This window comes from Pteropus alecto, unplaced genomic scaffold, assembly GCF_000325575.1.
Source record: "Pteropus alecto unplaced genomic scaffold, ASM32557v1 scaffold45, whole genome shotgun sequence".
NCBI classification, from domain to species: Eukaryota; Metazoa; Chordata; class Mammalia; order Chiroptera; family Pteropodidae; genus Pteropus; species Pteropus alecto.
In genome coordinates this window covers 31,815,288-31,835,931 of record NW_006442491.1, presented here as the reverse complement: position 1 = coordinate 31,835,931, position 20,644 = coordinate 31,815,288, and the positions used below count along the sequence as shown (strand labels likewise).

At 45.4% G+C, this 20,644-nt stretch overlaps 1 protein-coding gene across 1 annotated transcript in view; it reads right to left on the bottom strand.

Moving 5' to 3' along the window:
* SLC9A8 (solute carrier family 9 member A8) overlaps window positions 1–20,644 on the bottom strand; it is a 61,853-nt gene that overhangs the window by 13,015 nt on the left and 28,194 nt on the right. The window contains exons 7-11 of the mRNA XM_006921904.3: window positions 19,980–20,014; window positions 15,837–15,980; window positions 10,830–10,968; window positions 9,274–9,379; window positions 1,730–1,846 (exon numbers count right to left, since the gene is read on the bottom strand). Of these exons, the coding sequence (XP_006921966.1) occupies window positions 1,730–1,846; window positions 9,274–9,379; window positions 10,830–10,968; window positions 15,837–15,980; window positions 19,980–20,014 (541 nt within the window). The remainder of the gene's footprint in view (window positions 1–1,729; window positions 1,847–9,273; window positions 9,380–10,829; window positions 10,969–15,836; window positions 15,981–19,979; window positions 20,015–20,644) is intronic.

Below are 20,644 nucleotides of genomic sequence, written 5' to 3'. Positions count from 1 at the left end.
CTCTGCTCCATGAGTCAATAAGAGTCCGACATTTATGCTCGTTGTACAAGCAGTGGCTTGTGTATCCTAAGGAAAAGCACCGCACACATTTCTAGTCCGAGGCTCCCTGCTGAAACTGGGACGTCCTCCAGAAGGGGCCTAATAGCTAGGGAGACAAAGACTATATTTTAAAACAGCTGAACATCATAAAACAGTGAGGCTGTTTTAAAACATTTTGGTCATGTTTCTTCTTCAAATGTATATCCTTTTAAAACAAGTCTACAAGCGGGACAGTAGACTCACCCTTCTCCTTGAATTTTTTTCTGACCCAATAAATATTTTTGTGATCTTTCCAAAACAGCTCATTTAGAACATGTTCAGATCTGTATTATGCTTTTCTCTGGCAGCATAAATTCTATTATATGGGTATGTCACAGTTAATTTAATAAATCCTCTGTCAATGGTTATTTAGACTCTATTTCTGATATTACAAACTACAACAAATGTCCGCATACACAGGCAAAATTCCTGATGGCAGAATTGTGGATCAAGGAGCATGTACTTTTTAAATTCAGACAGATGCTATGAATGACTCTCCAAAAAAGATGGCATCGATGTACACACCCATCAGCAGGACTTGTTCTCTGTATACTCATGCCAGAAGTGGGTAATATCAAACCTAAAATTTACCGATCTCATGGGTACAAAATAGAATTTTGCTTTGATTTGCTTAGAATTGATGACATTTTGCTTTATATTCATTTACTTGTGAGAGTCAGGTCAGAGTCTTTAGCCATGACTTTCTGAGAGGGGTGCTATGGACAAGATACCCACTGGACCAGAAAGAGACAGACGTGGCTTCTAGACTCACTTCTGAGCCGGGACAATGTGGGCAAGTCATCTGACGTCTCGGCACCCGAGCCTCCTCATCCGTGGAATGAAGTCTCCGTGCGGCCTGCCCCTGCCTCAGAGCACATGGCCGCACGGAACTAGAGCTTTGCCAGGAGGCGAGCTCCACTAAAACGCCAGGGGCGGTGCTGATGAGGACAGCGACGGCACAGATACTTGGGGGACCTGTGCAAAAGGACAGGTATAAACCAGGGGGGAGGAATGTGAACTGAGTGTGGGAGGAACAAGGGCCCAAACTGAAATTGCTTAAAAGAAACGGTCACCCTGGTTCGCCCCAGTTCAAACACCTCTAAGGCAGAATCTCCCCAGATTACGTCCTTTGGGGTGCTTTTGTAAACAGAAGATCCTGTGGACAAGTCTGGGAAACTCTATAACCATATTCCTCTCTCAGAAATTCACAACGTACATCAGCTGAAAAGTCTCGCAGTTCCGGAACTTGCTGAACTTTATTTACCCGGGATTTCCCAAACTCTTTTTTTCACTGCAGAGTCTTTGTTCACCCAACGCTCATCAATATTAGTTCCAAGGAATACACTTTTGGAAATGTCACTTCAATACATTGAAATGCATGAGTCTTAAATGTTCATAATAAGTAGTTCTCATTATTTTTGGTTTTAAAATCGTAGGCGTCAAATGCTCCATTTGTTAGGTATTTATGGAATTTGTTGGGTTTGCTTTGTGGGATTTGAAAGACAGAGGAACAAACAAAATATAAGGAGTGCGGTATCTGGCTCTGAGGGATCCTGCTGCCTCTGGGCCAAGGAAATCTCGGACTCCTCAAACGGGAAGAAGAAAGGCTGGCTCTGGGTCGGCCTGCGCAGGACACAGAGGCAGAACTCACCGCACAAGAAGGCCACGGTCCGGAGGGTTTGCTGCATGAGGATCTGGGTGACCGGGGACAGGTTGTGGTGCGTGTAGTGGGACATCACGATGCCTGAGAACAGGATGGCCATGATACCTGGAAAGGGACAAAGGGGCGAAGCACCCAGGTATGAACAGAGCAGAAAGGCACCTGACGCATGATACACACATAATCTCTCACGCTTCTTACAAGTCCCTGGAGCCTACAGTATTTGGTGTTTTAACAAAAAGGAAAAGAAAAAAGAGAAAACAATATCTGAGGGCCGCTTCTCTCTGGCAGCTTCAATCCCAGCTGGCTGACCTTGGGCCAGGTTTCCTCCCCAGCCTTAGTTTTCTCCTCTGTACAGTGGAACTGAAAGCACTCACTCACAGAACTATTAGGAGGGTAATGAAGATAAGCCATGGGAAGTGCTCATCACAGGACAGGTGTGGGCTGTCACTGTCATCCATAGATATAAGGGGGGGGGACAGATGAGCCATTCTTGGGGCAGAAAGGGAGCGTAAGAATCTGGGTATGGAAATCTGGACAGATTTTGATTTCCTTTTTTATACTTTTCCTTAATTTTGAATTTTCCTATAATCATCACGAATTATTCCTATAATATAAAGAGACGTGTTATTGAAAAAGGTAATGCCTTTTCTTTAAAGCTCTCTGTGAGTCTACAACTTTCATAGTTTACTAAGGATTTTTGGCTGTCACTGTCATCCATAGATATAAGGGGGGGGACAGATGAGCCATTCTTGGGGCAGAAAGGGAGCGTAAGAATCTGGGTATGGAAATCTGGACAGATTTTGATTTCCTTTTTTATACTTTTCCTTAATTTTGAATTTTCCTATAATCATCACGAATTATTCCTATAATATAAAGAGACGTGTTATTGAAAAAGGTAATGCCTTTTCTTTAAAGCTCTCTGTGAGTCTACAACTTTCATAGTTTACTAAGGATTTGAGTCTCGACGTTTGTCCACTGCCATTGCCACTCCTGAAACACTTCACGTCAGCTTCCTCTCAGCGTCTCCCTGTCCAGGGTCTCTCATGTAAGAAAGCTGAGACCTTCACAAAGTCATCGAATAAGCTACCAAAATATACGAACTGCGAGTCAAACTCCATAAGCGAAATTTTAACTTTCTTCTGCCACATTGTATAAGCAGGGATTACTGGCCAACTTTCCATTTATAAAAGGATGAAAATCATAGAATTGTATCTATGTCTAGAGACATTTCAACTGCTAAGTTTGCTCCATAAACCATGCCCCACAGAAGATATGGGGAAACCCTCCTCTCTGTGTTGCCCAATAAGCTGCGACGTTTTATCTTCTAGCCCTCTTAGGAAATAACAAATTCCTTTGCTCTTTGATTTTTCCCTAAAAAGGAGGCTAGACAGGGACATTCCAGCAATGCTGCCCCCAAGCCACACCTGACAAGATGGGAGGAGGGGAGGGAGTGAGCAGGAGACTTTACTTGCTACTGGAGACTACCAAGAAGGCTGAAACTCAAGATCGGCTCTGAGCCACTGCTCTGCTGGACAAAACTCCATGACAACAAAACTTCTGGTGGTTCTCTCAGTAGTTCTGCAGGTGGCCGGCCACCTGGAGAGCTGACCCCTCCTGACCCCGCCATTAGAAGACAAAGTAATGCGAAACAGCAGGGGACAGACCAGAGCCTGGGTCTGGCAGTCAATCGAGACTGGGAAGGAGAGGAGGGCATGGACGGACGACACACTTCCGTTTCCATGGACTTGATCCTTAGCACTGCAGGCCAATGCTAAACGTTGCTGGCTTCTGGGCTTTCAAAGGGCTTTGTTTCAGCAGCCTGCTTTGAGAAGGGTTATCGATTCTCTGGCAAAGCTGGCTTTGGAGCTCTTACCTTGAAGTAAGAGGCACCCCAGAAGAGCTCGAGGCACATTTAAGTTGTGACGCGAATGGTTTTCCACCCATGTCATTGGTCTGTCCACAGAGACAGGCCATCACAGCCCAGTAAGAGTCCTGACACTAAATAACCGCTCCAGAAAGCCAGAGGCTCTGGGAAGTCAGATGACAGGGGAATATGGAAGTTCCCTCAGTGAAAAAGCAGAGCCCACTGCCAGGCCCCCAGGGAGCTGCCCTGCCCCCAGGCTCTTCACCAAGGAGGCAGGCTCAGTGCAGGCGGACTTTGGGAGGCCAGTTTAGTCAAGTACATTTGGCCAGGGGTAGGAAACTCAAACCCCTCAGGGGCCAGAAAACAACAATAAAAACGTTAAGTCAGTGGGCAGCATGTCGGTGAAGAAGGCACAAGCCCATCTACGAAGGGCTGCCATCAGCCCTGTGCCTGGGGCCTCGGGCTGACCAGTCTTCGTTCTGGTGTTCTGAGAGATGCCAGATATCTGCTTCTTATGGGAAATTTCCTAACTTTTAATGACGGAAACTGATTCAAATGTTTAAAAGTTTTTGTATAGATAAATAAGCCCCATCAGGGGACTGAATTTAGATCAGATGAAGATGGGCCTCTGGTCAATGCAAGAGTGAAGAGCCAATCACCAACCATCTTTATCCCTCGCTAGTCTGGGGTCCGGGGATCTCTAGAGTTCTGGGGGCTAAAGGAGAGAATCAAGGTCAGCAGTGGGTGCAAAAGCCCAAGGGACAGCTCAAGTGTCACCCTACGTGCCCTCCCTAGGCAGCGGTGACTTCTCCACCCAGACCACTCTCGTCCATCAGCTGCCACCTGCGCAGGCTGTGAAAACACTAACGGGGTAAATGGTACAAATGGCCTCACTTCCAGAGACAAAAAGGCCCTGCAAGGAAGAATTCTTGCCACATTTACTTCTTTTAGGAGAAAAAAATCACTTAAGGAAGCAGATAAAATGGTCAGCCTCTTGGAAGGAAGAAAGGAAGAAGAGAGGGAAGGAGAAAATCCATTTCTAGTCTCAGTTAAATGGTTTTAAATGTAATAAAGGAACAGAGTAAAGGGATTCAAGCCCAAAAGGCAGACATGTAAAGGGTGTCATGGTACAATTCCCACTGTATTGTATCTTACTGTGGGTAAAATATAATGTACTTCTTGAAGGCTGAGTCACTTTTCTCTGTTAATTACCTGAGGATAAACATGTTTTGCTATAAAGCATCCAGACTCACACAGGTACAGAATTAAACAAGAGTCCCCTTTCCCGCCGCCTACCCAGGGGTAACTATTATTAATAGTGCAATATGCAAATTGCCAGTTCTTTCACTATGCCATTATAAAGTTTATCTATCTTTAAACAGGATCGTATTAGGTATATGGCATGTGTTACCAGCACAGCGAGTTTTTAAGAGGCCTCCCACACTTGCCTTGGCACACATAACAGAATCCCAGCTCCTTCCCAGGCCCACGGAACCCTGCGGGATGGGTCCTTGCCCCTCTGACCCAGCCACACGGACTTCCTGCTCTCCTGGGGTGTGCCAGGCTCCCTCATGCCTATCTGGGACCCTGAGCGCCTGCTGTTCCCACTGCCTATCCCCCCTTCCTCAGACCCTCCCCCAGCTGGCTCCTACTCACCACACAGTCTGAGCTCTGGTGCCGCCTCATTGGGGAGACCTTCTGACCCCCCATCTCCTGACGCTGCCACCCCTATGCCACTCTCTATCACTTCGCTTTATTACACTTCATTTCGCTTCTCACTACCTGAGATTATGGAACGTTTCCCTACTTGCTTATTGTCTTCTGCAGGAACAGCTCCAACACCAAGGACAGTTCTTGGCACAGGGTGGGTGGGCATTTATAAATATTTACTGACTGGATAAATGAGTGGTTTTCCAACTTTCTTACTTAAAATTTAACAAAACATCTTGGAGTTCTTCCCATGGTAGTACAAATAGGTCAAATTCATTTTTTAAGCGGCTGCAAAGTATCCCATAGTGAGAACAGACCCAAACTAGCTTAATCTTTCCCATTACTGATGAACATCTAGTTTTTCTCTCCCAGGAAGTGCTGCAAAGGAATTCCTTAGATATACACCTGTGCATTTGAGTGCTGCACATATGATGCATTCTATCTTTGGCTGACATGTCCCCAACACTTTACAGAAAGTGTTATGTCCTCATCAATCTTGCAGACTCATCCTTCAACCCTAGAAAATTCCATCCTCTGTGACCCACCTTGATAGAGTTGCTCTGTGCCAATCCCCCTCCCTCAGCCAGCCCGGAGTTGGCTCAACTGGCAGGGGCGGTGGGGATGGGAGTGGGCGGGGGGAGGGGCTGGTCTATCTACCTTTGACTCTAGAGCCAGAGAGCAAAGGAGCCCTCAAAACCAACTTGAATGAACAATAGAAATAGTTAACATCAAATGAATTAGAACAAAGATTCTGAGAACAGCTAATACTTCTGAGTAATAATTAGGGAGATTATTTAACCTGCTGTTGAAACCAGGATTCTTTGTGAGTGAAAGGGGTTTTATTAATTTATCATGTTGGGGCAAAAAGGGGAACCAGACCAAGTAATACACATCGATGCCTCCGTCAGGACTCTTACTTGCATTGTTCCCTTTAATCCTCACATAATAAAAGGGTGGCACTTTCATTATATGAGGAACTGACACTCAGAGTGGTTAAGTCTGCTGTCTGAGGTTTCACAGCTAATGAGAGGTGGAGCTGGGATTCAAACCCAGGTCTATCCGGCGTCCTTAACCACTGTGTTTTAAACGTGTGATTTAGGTCAGTGATTGCTACAGAGAGAACGTCCGGCTGGTGGTTATGGAAACCACTCACTGTCAGTCTTTTGAGACAATCAGGAAAAGTGGAGCACAAAAGGGAAGGAGGAGAGAGCAAAACATCATCTTTCCGGTTTATACTCTGACAGCGGGATTGGGAGGGTCTTCATGACACATCACGGCTGTCCCACACTTCTCTAAAAGCCCCGCGTGACAGCTATCCCAAAGGCAAAGAGTGGGCAGGGCCGAGCCCATCACCCAGAGGTGGATCGTGTGTTTTTGGCTGGCATGTGCTGTCTTTGGCCTTACTGCACGAACAGCAGAGGTCTCTAAGGAAACGAAACCCTTACAAATAAAAAACACTGCCTCTCTGAAGAAGAGACAAGCAAAATACTCCCTTGTTTTCATCGCAAATTCCAAATGGATGTATAAAATATAGCTCTGCCACCAGGTACTCAGTGTTCAGCTCAAAGGGGTGGGGAACAATTTAGAAAAACAGAAGTAAAAATAGCTAGGCTAGAGCCAAATGACTCACAGGTAATGTTTATGTAAGTGCCAAAATTCTGGAAAGATAAGAGGAAACTTGATGGCAAAGATTGGGATGATATTATCCAAAAGAACTGGCTTGGGATTAAAAGCAAAAAAAACCCCTGATGTTCACCAAGAGTCTTCCAGTGAAAACGGCCAGAGTCGTCTCTGCTTCCTCCTTGGCAAGATCCACTCACAGAGTACCCATGCGAGATTCTAGAAAGTGATCTATGGGAAAAATCCTGTTCAACGGAGTCATTAAAAACCACCAGGGACTTCCACTTTGCCCATGAAGAAATAACTGCTACGCAAACTGCCTTCCTGTCATAAACAACTAGAAAACCTGATAAAAGATATGAACCAAAACTGTCCTTTGGTACTGGGATCGAGGCAGGGGAGGATGGTGACTCTTGATAGAAGGGGAACAAGCAAAGTGACCACTCCTGCTCCGGGCCCCACTCCAGCTTACTGCTTGGATGCAGTTCCCAGCTGAGTCTCCAGAAAGGGAACCCTAAATCAAGTCTTGCTGAGAAGAGGGGACAGATGAGAGCCAGGGGAAGCCAAAGCAGCTAGGACACCAGAGAGGAGGAGCTGCACGGGAAGCGAGCTCCGGAGAGCTACTGTCAAGTCCCCCTGAATCCTGGACCGATACCAATCTGTACACACATGGGGTGAGAATCCAGGAGGCTGGGGAAAGAGCCGCTGGAAAGGACGAGGTTGAGCAATTCCTGAAGCGAACACAAGGCCGGGAACAGTCTGCATACCTGCAGCCAGAACGGCGTGACCTCATAATGCACGGGACGGGAGGCGAAGTCCTCAGAGGGAAGGAAGCGCATGAGTTCTTAGTGCTACTCTAGTCCTGCCCTGACAAAGTTGAAAAGTAAACCTCAGAAGGATTAGACTGACTCCAGGAAACTCAGATACAGGCAGAAGAAAATCCAGAACTCTACGAAGAATACCATAAAATCCAGTACTCTACAACACAATCCAGTTCACAGTGACTGGCATCCAATCAGAAAGTAATAGGCAAGCAAATAGCAGGGATTTATGACTCATGAATAGAAAATTAATGGACAGAAACAGACCTAGAATTGACAGAGATGATGAAATTAGGAAACAAGGGCATTAAAACAGCAGTTACAAATGTGCTCCATATGCTTCAGGAGGCAGAGACAATCGTGGACACGGGAGGAGGGACGGGAGATATAAAAATAACCCAAAGGGAACGTCTATAGATGGATAATACATCACCTAAAATGAAACACACACTGGATGGGATTCGGGACATTGATCATGACAGATGACAATATCAGTGAATGTGAAGACACAGCAATAGAAACTAGCCAAAATAAAGCATAGAGAGAAAAAACAACTAGAAAAAAAGGCAAGAGGTATTATGGGATGACAGCATACTGTCTATCATAATTTAAGTCATTAGAATCCCAAAAGGAGAGGAGAGGGGAGAACAGAAAAAAACATTTAAAGAGATGGGTAAAAATTTACCAAATTTGATGAAAGATATAAACTCACATAAGCTTTAAACCCAAGAAGCTCAACAAACCCCAAGCAGCATATAGAGAGGACCACACCAAGGCACATGAAGATCAAATTGCCACACACCTATCAGAATGGCTACACTTTTTAAAACTAAGAAGTGTTAGTGAGCCTGTGAAGCAGCTGGAATTTGCTCGTACATTCTGGTGGGGATGCAAAATGGTCCGGTCACTTTGAAGACCACTTGGCAGTGTCTAATAAAGTAAAATATATACTTACCATATGACCCAGCAACCTCGCTCCTAGGCATTTATCCAAGATAAATGAAACTATGCACAAATATTCATAGCTGAAATCTGAAAAAACCCGAATGTTCTTCAAATAGCGAATGGATAAAATGTGGCACAGTAAGCATGTGTAAATGACTGATCCATGCAAAAACACAGATGTCTCTCAAGAACGTTGATAACTAACAGCAATGAGACACAGAAGACTACATGCTGCATGATTTCAAGTCTATGACATTCTATCACGTATATGATAAAACGCAACTCCGTGGGTGCCGGGGCCCAGGGCCCAGGCAGAGGACTAACCGCCCTTTGACAGCAGGCCCTTCAGAGGCCTTGTTCTGGGAAAGAAGCAACAGAGGAAGAGCTACAGGACGGTCAGTAAAGAGAAATAAATCCAGATGCATCCCTAGACAGCCAGCAGACTCCCTTTACTGCTTGAGCTCTTCTGAGTTGTGACCGTCTCCTGTGACTGAAAGTGACCCAGTGACATAACCTCTCAGGAGGCGGGACAACGCACCATCACCCCAGCATTTCCACTCTTGTTCGCTTACCAGAGAGTGAGATTCCTTCTGCGAGCCCATAAGGAAGATAAGCAAAAATGATCATCATGCCGAACTCCAAGGAAGGCGTTTTCCTCAAGTCGATATGCTTTAGCACGTAAATGACAGTAGTCAAGGAAAAAGAAGCAAGGGACAGTTGAAGGGAGATCTAGAGAAGTCACAAAACTGTGGCCTCCCAAATACATAATGCGAACAATGGATACAAAAGACTTTGGAACATCCCAAGGTAACAAGGGAAAATCTGTCATTGCGGATTTTTTTTTCTTTGCGGGGAGATTGTTGTTTTCAGAAAGAGAATCGGACAAAATTAAGAAATGTAAATTCCTGAGACAAATAGCAAGGGCAAATTAAAATCAACTTAAGTCAGCCTATTTACAAATGCTGACCTGGAGGCTGGCAGTGTGCCAGGGCTGCGGGGCGTAGCTGGGCTGCAGACTGAGGACACCCCAAACTGCCAGGTCCCTCCCAGGGTCTCGTCACTCCTTCACCTCCTCCTGACATCAGATGAGATTAACTAATGGGGTTTCCAGAACTCTGGGGTTCAACGCCCTATTGAAGGGCCTTTTTCTCTATTCCTCGCGATTTCTAAAGTCATGCTCCTATAAAAGGAGAATCTTCTATATGTTCAAGTATCGTTCACAGGTCTGTGCTGGAGCTCACAGCACCCATTCACTTGGCTTCATTATGACAGACGCTCCCCCTACCCCTTTGAAGAAAAAGATAAATATAGAGGGAAATACTGAGCTGGAAAAAGTTTTCTTTTCCATTCTGTTTATTGGTACAATATGAGAAGCTGCCAACCAACTCACTAGAGCCTTTAGACTTCTGGACAAAGGCGTTGAAGGGAAAATTCAAGAGGATGGCAGGCAAACATGCCTGTCACAGGCAAAAGAGGCTTTTCCGGCCATCTGTGAAACAAACTGCTCATGGAGGAGGGCCAGGTGGCCATCTCCCCAAGACGCAGGCTCAGGCTGGCACAGAAACGGTCTGGTGCCTCTTCCCGTTGTGGACATGATGAATTTTTGACAGCAGTGAAGGTGTCATTGGCCTTAACAAGCTGCTTTTCGTCTCTGGCTGGAAAAGCTAGCTCATGGGTTGTTAAGCAGGAAAATCAGTGCAAATAACTTAGATGGAGCTCACTTTGAAAATCTCTTTTCTGGTCCTTCCAGATAAATGCTTTCAGATTTTCTCAATTTTACATTTTCAAAGGAAAATAGCTTCCAAATTTTTGAATGTGAAAAGTGAGACAGAGGAAAATGAAAATCATCTGAATGTACTCTGGGAACTAAGAAGCCGCCGAAATCAGATCTGATATCCAACAATGTATGTGTTTTTTCAGCTTTGAAAAGTGACATCCTAAATTTTACTTGTTAAATTTAAAAATCCTTGAGTTTAAAGTGCTCCTCAAACCAAAATTAAGCATAAAAATCTTCCAGCAAACACGTCAGACTAAAATTGGCCCCCTTAAGGAACTGGAGAAAATGGCTAGAGATGGATGTAATTAAGAATAATCTCAGCCCTGCGTGTTTGTCACGTGAAAAGGATATTAATGCCGAGATTAAGCCAGTGAGCGTGCCGAGCGCGGCTGAGCCAAAGAACATTTTGAGGAAGTAGCCAAGGGCTTGTAAAAATGTTTGCCACCCACTGACATCTGACATATTTTTTCTTGTTAAACCTTCAGCTGTGCTAGGAAATGGAAGAAAAACAAAAAGAAGTTAAAATGTTATAGACGAACTTACTAAAAATTAACTCAGAACTCAAAACTTACTTCTTGCTTATTCTCTCGTTCCTCCATTTCATCATTCAGTGAGTCAAACATGTACTTGTTCACCTACTTTGTTTAAGGCACTGTGTTAGTTTCAGAGATGAGAGCAAAGTCTCTGCCCTCGAGGAGCTCCCCCAGTCTGAGATGGGAACTGGCGACCACGTGGGGTCAGGGCAAAGGGCTGTAGAACACAGGGCGGGCACCGAACCCAGATCCGTGGGCGGCAAGGAGGTCCTCCATGATGTGTGAGCTGGGTTTAGATTCAGGATAAAGAAGAATTAACCACGTGAAGAAATGAGGGGTGGCGCCCTAGGCAGAGGGCACAGCGTGTGCAGAGGCAGGGAGCCCAGTGTGGGGGCGTTCAATTCCACAGGTTAGTACGGATAAAGCACAGGAACAGAATGTGGGGGAGGGGCCGGTGGGGAGGACAGTGGAGAGAAGTAAGGTGACAGCAGCAGGCAGCAGCAGAGGACCTGTGAAAGGCTTCCGATGAACCACGCTAAGGAGCTGGTACTTCATCCCGAAGGCCCGGGGGAGTTACGGGGTGTGTTTCTAATACGGGCGGATCTTGTGATAAAACCTGAAATTGAGGCTATGGCATGAAGTCAGATTAAAATGGAGCCACCTAAAGAAGAAACCATTAGGTAGCAGCTGAGAGGGTGAAATCAGGAGCACTGGGAGGAAGAAATGAAAGAACTTTCTTCTCACTGCAACAGAACAAAGGAAAACACCAGAAGCCATTAAATTCAGTTGTTGGTTTTACCCCTGAAGGAAAGACCATTATACCATTAAAATGGAGTTATTTTCCTATTTTTTCTGCAGATTCTACCTTCGGACCATCTCTCAAACCACCTACTTCTCACCCTCCCTCCCCTACCATCCTCTGTCCCAGAGCTTAGGCCTCAACTGCTGTCTCTATATACATCCTTGTCTTCCTAGGGACCAAGCCATTTCTCAGTGGCCTGAATAATTATTTCAGTGGCCTGAATAATCCTGTTAAAATGCACATCTGGTCAGGTTATTGGCCTACCGAAACCCATCCACAGTTTCCTGCTGCTTTTCAGGAGAATGCCTGGTCTTCTCAGCATGACCTGACTTCTCTCCCCTGATACCTCTTGATCCCACCTTCCCATTCAGGGTGGGGCCCATTGTCACTGGCTCCTCCTCGTAAGTCATCTCTCACTGCTCCCTGGCCCCAGCTAACTTCCCAGTCTGTTTCTCAGAGCCCAACGTCAGTGTCACTTCCTCAGGGACACCTGCCCTTGACCCCTTCACACAGGCCAGCCCATTTACTGGCTCCCCTGGTAATTGACTTCTCCACAGCATGTGAAAACTAATGAATCATTTCATGAGGACCAAGCCTGCCCGTTCACTGCCATATGTCTAGGACCTAAGGCAGAGCCTAGCACACAAGACACTCAATAAACTTTTGCTAAGTCGGTAAACAAAACGAAGACATGTCAATAACAATATTCAGCTTCATTAATCAGCGTTGACTAAGTTCATGAATCAGTATGACTTTAAAGCAAGAAAATCTCTGATAAAAGGGTAACTTGGTCAGATAACTTCAGGAAGCCTTTCATGGCAATTCGAAGCACAATGTGACATAATAAAGGTTCTCGGAAGTCCGGCAAAAAAAGAAATCTAACTTTTTGCACACAAATGTTTTCCAGACTCACCGGAAAGCACATTCTCTCCCTTTCTCCTCCTTTCCTAGAAAACTGCAGGTTAACACCCCACCTTGGGGATCCAGCGCTGTGCTTATTGGGCAAGTGCTTTTGAAAGCTAAGATCACCTACAGTTTTCAGAGGGATCTGTAGACCAAGGCATGGTGTCCAGCCGCTACCCCATATCGCTGCCTCGGCTGGTACACCGGCTGGTGTCACTGCTTTTTTTAAATGCAGAGAAGGCTGAGGCCAGTGGTTTCTGAACTCAAAATAAATGAAAGTAGAATCTGGACTCTGAGCTTAAGCTATAGCTGGAGAGAACAGAAGTTTTCTTTTACAGTAATTATTTTAAGAATTGTCATAGTAACAAGTCAAAGCTAAAAATAACTTAAAGTTAATGAGGAAACAGAAGATACTTAGCTTTCTGGCACTTATGAAAATGAAAACATGAAAAAGGGGTAATCATTCCTATATTCAGTTGCAAAGGTAAATGTGCCAGATTGCTTTGAAAACGATCATTTATGAAGTATACCCTTAAAAAAAACCACGTGATTCTACCCTGTAACCAAGGAAAGCTGAAAACAGCCCCCTTCTATAGTGCAAAAAACAAGGCAGGTCTACCGAGCCCCTTTCTTCCCTAATCCCTCTTACATCTGCAAGTGCCTACCAGCTCCCAAGACAGCTCATCTGAGAAGCTGAACTCAAATCCATGAATTTAAAGTACTTTTCCCCTAGTACCACAGTGTTCACTTCTCTGTGAGCATATTTCTCCCACCATGGATTGCGTTTGTCAAATCCAATAGTCTCTGAGCAGTGTCTGGCATGAAGAGGGCCTGCACCAAACGCTGATGGTGGATGACTAGTCTGCAGCATATCTGGAGAGTCTGTAAGGCTGGACGTGGCTCAGGCCAGTGGCTCTACCCGAGTCTGTGTCCCAGGAGTGGTGGAGGTAGAGGCCGAAAACTACATACACATGTGGTCCGTAGATCCAGTTTTGAGAACGGTCATTAGAGGTGATCGTGGCCTTCAAAAGCACTTTTCCAAGAAGAAACTTTGGTTACTTACAATGACTCCATCATTTCTCGTTTTAAAAAGAAAATATCTCTTATTCGTTGGCCTCTCTGTGGCAAAAAGACCTGGAAAAGCTCAGAAAAGGTCCTACTTCTGACAGATTTTAAAAACAAAATAAATTAGGGACATAGCAGTTGAATTTAGCTCCTAATGTATGAAAATAACTCATGATGTCACCTCCAATTTGGGCAAAATTCTTTATCACAAATGTTTGATACATGCCTCCAGGATATGAGAGAAAAGTCAAAACCAGAAAGCTTAGAATCTTTCAGAGTAGATCTTAAATAAGAAAAAAATGTTGCCATCAGATTTTTTAAAGGTCTTATAGTAGTATGTATGATAATTTCCTAATAAAGCTAGAGAAATTTTTGCCAAGAAAAATGTGAAAAAGCCAATAAGAGGGAATTGGTTAAACAGGTCGTAGTAAATGCATAGAAAGGAATACTCGGTAACCAGTAAAATGATGTTACGGAAGATTCTTTTATCGACTCTGTTCAATGGAAAAGCTACAGTACAGTATATGGGATATAAGCCTATCTAAATAAAATACATGTATACTTTTATCTAATTGTTAACTGTAATTATCTCTGGGTAGTAACAATGCATATAATTTTTCTTTCTTTTTTGCGTGTGTTTTCTAAATTACATGTGAAGAGTATATGTATTACTTTTAGAATAACAAAAATATTTTAAGGTTTGTTTCCTTTAGGTCTGCTGAGCACTTCTGGCAATTAAGCAGCATTTGGGAAATTCTTCCTACAAAAGTAGGATAAAAAAGGGGCAAACAGTGAAACATAACGGGGCAGGAGAAGAAGAGGAAAGAGTCTCACATTAATTGATGTCAGATGCTTTTCATGTAGTACCAGACTTAACTATTCAATCCTCAAGTCCGACCCTAGGCTAAGGCATTATCATCCTCACTTAACTGCTGAGATGCCTGTGGCTCAGAGAGGTAAAAGAACCGACCCAGGGTCACAGAGCTATGAGTGGCATCGCCAGGACTTGAACCCGGGTCAGCCTGACTCTAAAACCTGGGCTCTGTCCACTATAAAATATCATTTTATTTCAAGGTGAGAATCCCAAATGTTGTCTATAATAAAGCTTTTAAGAAAATGCTAACTGCCACAGAGTATCATGCTAGCAAGGAACCTTTCGACAAAGGAAACAAATCAGTGTTCAGATTATAGAAATTCTGTTCTCTAACAGAACACTGACTGACCCCTAAGATTCTCTTGGCTCGTCTCTGATACGCTGTCCCGGGCTCTTCTGTCCGACGGCTCTGACTGTTGGTGCCGTCTGTTTTTTGGCAAAGCTGTCTGAGTCTCCTGCCCACACATGCTAACGAACACCGCAAAGTGCAGAGTGCAAAGAAACAGCCTTACATCAGATAAACACATTCGAGACTATCTTAGATTCGTTTCCTTTTCCCAATGACTTCTTGACTCTTTATGATTCATTTTTAATTTCTCAGATCCTGTCGACAAGGGCAGTGATACCAATGAACATCTAAGGAAGATTTGCAGTTTCCAAAGACGCTTTCACCCAATAGCATCTTAAGGCGGGACGCCCGTTAGTGTCATGACCTTACTTCACAGCTGTGAAAAGGAAGGTGACATGCGACCGCTCCTAAGTGAAAGAGTAGGGCCTCCGTCTATCGCTTTTGTCTGCAGTGATGCAGCCCAAAACACTGATCCCTCGAAGGGCTGCTCCATCATTGTCTGGGGAACGTATTAAAAACCCAAGTTCCTGGGACTCATCCCAGAGCTGTGAGGGTGGGGCCTGGGAATGCTATGTTTAATCAGCACCCCAAGTGATGCTGGTAAGAAGCTGGGCTCAAAACCGCTGTCATAAAAGGCGGACTCTCCTCTCCTCTCCACCCCATACCTTGACTGTATTCCTGGGGCACAGCAAGGCTGGTCAGGACAGAAAGATGGAGAAGTGGGTGAACCAATCACCCAGAGGACAAGCAACTGTACACTTAGCTGCACAGACATATCTGTCCCCTTGTTATAAGGATCTCTAGTTCCGTCACTTGAAGACAGCACACTTACTTGGTCAGGACAATGGAGACGGCATCGTTGAGAATACTCTCTCCAAAAACCAGCATGTTGAGCACTGGGTCCACGTGAAGTGCATTGAAAATAGCAATAGTCGCCACTGGATCAACAGCAGAAATCAGGGAGCCAAAAGCAAAACTGGAAAGAAGGGAACAAGAAGGGGAAATTCTGTAATGCTTACCACTTGGTCCACATATGAAAACATTCAAGCCGAGGACTGCAGTTGATATAATATCATAGTACATACCGCAGCCAAAGCAACTACACAGGACAGTACATTGTTCTCCACTTATAATGTCTGCAAAGTGACACTCTGGGTGGAGCAGTGAAGGGCCCACTTAACAGGACCCGTTAGGAATGGCTGCTTTTCCACTATAAGTATCAAGACCAGTGATGACGGGAGATCTTAAATGCATGAGTCTTCCCAGCCTTCTTGGTCAGAGCAGCTGGAACCGTGATGGCTCAGCAGCCTCCCCCAAATGATCCAGCGGCTCCTGGGTCTGGCCTCTGCTTTGCCCCTGCTACCATCTGTGACTGACCACAGCCTCCATTTAGATTTGTAACATCTAAGAAAATGCCAAGATGATCATCTCTAACAAAGCCTGGACCTAAGTAAGTCTTGAGAGAGAGAGAGAGAGAGAGAGCGCGCGCGCGAGTGCACGTGCGCGTGAGCCTTCTGTCCCCTCAAACTGCTACGCCTGGCACTGCCTTCTTTCTGCATGGCAGAAGGGTTAGGTCTGCCTCTTCTACAACACAAAACACCGAGCCCCAACAGACAGCCGGGCGTGAGAGACACAGCCAGGGACTATTTGCCGCTGTTTCCCTCTCACCAGCTCGCAGCCTGGGAGGGAAGAGGGAGCTACTCGGCCTGAGGACGGAGTGTGCTCTGTCCCCTCTGCCATCGCCAGCAGCCCTCAATGGTCACTGGACTCTGGGCTCAGGGAGAAGCGTGCTGGCAGGAGGAGGTGCTTGGCTGCCTTACCAGTCACAGTTCTCTTCGGGAAATGAATAATCTGGCATTCTGGTTTCCATGGTAACTCCCTGCGAGTTTGACTACTGTGAATTCGTGCAAGAGAGCCTGCTCACCTCAAGGAGAGTCTCCAGATCCCAAGCCGAGGACCACACCCAAAAGGTCTCAGCTCACACTCCGGGTCCCAGGCCTTCCCTGTCCTCACAGAGGTTGTCACGTGCATTACGAGCTGTGACTGTACCTGCCTCTTGCCCTCACTGTGAGTGCCAGCAGGGTGGGCGCTGTGTTTCAGTCCCGAGTATATTCCCAGGACCTGTGCTGACCTCAGCCTAGAGATTTGTGGGCAGCAGGCAGGATGGAGGGCAGCAGGCAGGATGGAGGGAGGGACAGAAGGAAAGGGAGTGCCATCAGACAGATGACTGCCAGCCCGGGAGGCCGTTTCGTCTGGGGCTTGTGTGCCGCAGCCCAGACACAGAGCTTCTTGTGCCTCCTCCTCTTACTGCCACTCTTGTCACCCACAGAAACATCACAAGGGCTTTGAAAAAAGACTGCCTAAAAGGGCGAAGAAGAGGCAGGGTGCGTGCATTGGGGGGACAGGCCTGGGGGTTCCTGGTGAGCTGTTCGCTCCGCTCAATTGCCCTGCCCCTATCCCCCAGTGCAGTGGAGCAGTGGACAGCCCGGTTCTCTCTGCTCAACGTCCATACACCCTGGCTTTGGTAACAGTGCCCCAACTTTCCTTTGGGGAGCCACCTCACCTACTCTCCATCCATGTAGTGGCACGGGGCTCTAGGAGTGGACAGGAAGCCCAAGCCTGGTCGTCGATGGCCGTCACCAAGCATTTTAGCAGGTCATGGGGAATTAGGTTGGCCCTTGTGGCAGGGATGGCTGACGTAAGGGTGATGTGAGCCCAGAGCCATGAGCGCGGCCACATGGGGCGAGTGTGCCCAGCTCTTCCCTAGTTCGTCATAGAGCCTGTGGCATCCTGAACCGGAATCAGAGAGCAGGAACCAGAAGATGGACTGATGAATTATCAGTTAGAATGACTGGTCAGAAGGATGGACAGAGGGAGGGGTCTGTGTTAAAGCGAATCAGGTGAAACAGTAATTGTGGACTCCAGGTGGTGGTCACACGGCCGCCGCTGGACAACGCTTCTTCACCTTCTCTGTGTTTGGAATTTTCATAATAAAAAGTTGGAGGCAAATGCTCTGCATAAATCATGTAACACATTTGCTTTGGTTGAGAATCTAAATCAGGCAGAGCATTTCTGATAGCGACTATGAAAAGTCTGAAATATGAACTTCTTGAGTCATCAGAGGTCAGAATCTAAGGGGTCATGTAATCATGCCACCAGATGTCCTATTTCACACCTTCAAGACCCAGTATTTTAAAAGGCCAGAAACTAGAAGTTAACTTAAAAATGTGTTTTATTTCACCATCTCAAAGAATAGCAACATGAAGGAAACAATACAGAATGGTGAAATAATTCAGGGTGTATTTATGCATAAAATCTCTCTCCAGCAGAAATATCACTGAAATAAAATCTTCTTGCGACAAAGTTATTTTTTAACATTTTCTATAGTGCAGAGGTCTGTGGGTCTCATGTTTGACCTGCACGGTGTTTGGAAAAACTCAATAAATTGTCAACATTGAAAACTGGAAAATTCCCTATTAAAATCTAGAAACCTGGCTTCTTTTGAAAAAAATCTATCTAGTAATTTTGGGCCGTTAATGGTAATCACTAGGTGGAGCTACGAAGTGGCTGTCCCCTTCAGACAGGGTGTGCTCTCTGATTCATCAGATTCTCTGTCACCACCTCTACACATGCACCTGGCCAGCTCCCCTCTGTGAAGTGCCCTGCCAGGCTCTGCAGCTCTGTGGGTTTGTGACTGCTGGCTAATTTCTCCCAGAGCACTTCTCATCCGTGGGACTATTTCCAACAAGAAAGGGAGGGTCTGCACATGGAAGAAGAAACTTCACCTGCTCTTATTCTGCTTGTCTAAGGGACGATTTTCTTATTCCTCTCCCCCAAACATCCCAAACATTGGTTCAACTCAATTTCACAAAAATTTATCAGGCATTTTCTGTATCTCTAACCCATTGCCCCCAAACGGGTTGAAGAACTGAATGCTACGACATCTTCCTTTACTTCGAGTGAGCATCGGGCATTTCTTTTCACTTGAAAAATATCTACGAAATGCAAGGCATCAGTTCTGTTTTATTTCCAGCTCCTTATGGAAGAGAAATTTGACTTTTGCTACTTGATTATATATCAAAACTATCTTACAGTCAAAGCTCTGAAATTTATGTCCCTGGGAGAAAAATGAAGTTGGACTTAATGTTATTGGAGGCACATTTCCCATGAAAAGGGCTCCAAGAATCTAGTCCCAAGTTGCTGCTAAAGGCTGAAAGCTCTGGCTGGTCCGGTGGGAGGGACCCAGAGCTAAGCATATGGCCCCACTTCCCAGTACCCATTCCCCGACCCCTGGTGGGCCACAGGGCAGAACCAAGTGCTGACTGTGGGCATAAAAACACAGAGCAAGGCTGCATCCTCGCTGGATTTCTCAGAGGGGAGACCAGGCAGCACACCGTTTGTGTACTTCTTGGGCACTAGATCTGGCACCTTCTGAGAGACAGCTGCTTGGGTTGCTTCTTGCTAAGCTGATTATGTCCATGGGAATAGCTTCAGACTGGGGACATCAGCCATAGAGCCCCGGCCCTGTCTTCTTCCCCTGCCCCCACCCCTTGGTGTGACTCGCACAGTAAAGATCCACACCTCACTTCCCCCTCCATCCCTAATCCGTCAAGATGACAACTTTTCATTGCCGCCCATTGAAAAGACTTAGAAATCAGGTGGAGATGATTCTTAATAATAAAAGAACGATGGGCAGCCTGTCGTGGGGGGCGTGGCAGTTAACCCTCCAGGGTTATTCCTGCCAAAACTTAAACTAAATTAATCATTTCAATCAACAATGCTCTCCGAAATTCCTCAATTTAGTTTTCATTCATTTCAGAGACACGAATTAACTCAGAATAGATTCTACAGCAGAAATCATCAGCAAAACAAAGAGAGAAAGAATAGAGAAATACCACACCCAGGAATTAATGTGGAGAACATTTTCCCTGGTCTCAAAAGTAGTCACATGGGTATTACAGCATGAAAGATTTACCTGTCTGTCATGTTGAGTTTAGAGATTACATCAGCCTGTAAAATAAAACACACAAACACACAGACACAAAAAAAACCCCTGGAGAACAGCCAAGAAGATTAAAATGTCCGTTAGTGCTTTATCACAAGCTAAATAAGGACATTAATCTTCAGTTTTCAAACCACTTGAAAAATAAAAGAAACTCGTAGATTTTTAGTTTAAACATGCATTCGATCACCATACAAAAGTATGGAAAAGAATGCTACATTTTTCGAGCCAAACTACAGTTTTCTTTGCTAAAGTTTACTCCCACTTGGTACTAGAAGCCGAGCAATGGAGAAGGCTGCATGACAGACAGATTTATTCTGGTGCCATCGAGACAGCAGTAGAGGTGAAAATCAGATGGAATAATGGGCTTTAGCCTACAGCCGTCAAAAGCAGCAAACACATCTGACACACATAAGAGAAATCTGCCCGTCACCCAGATGCCAGAGCCTCAAACTTTCTGCCTCTGATGACAAAGGACATGCATAGCTGTGCATAATGCAAAACCACAGACACTACCTTCCTAGGTAGGTTGGCTTTAAATGAATTCAAATAATTTGAACCCAAAGTACAGAACACCCAATTGAGGACACTGGTTTAGCAATGGTAGAAAATCTAGAATATATAAATCTAAGGTGGTG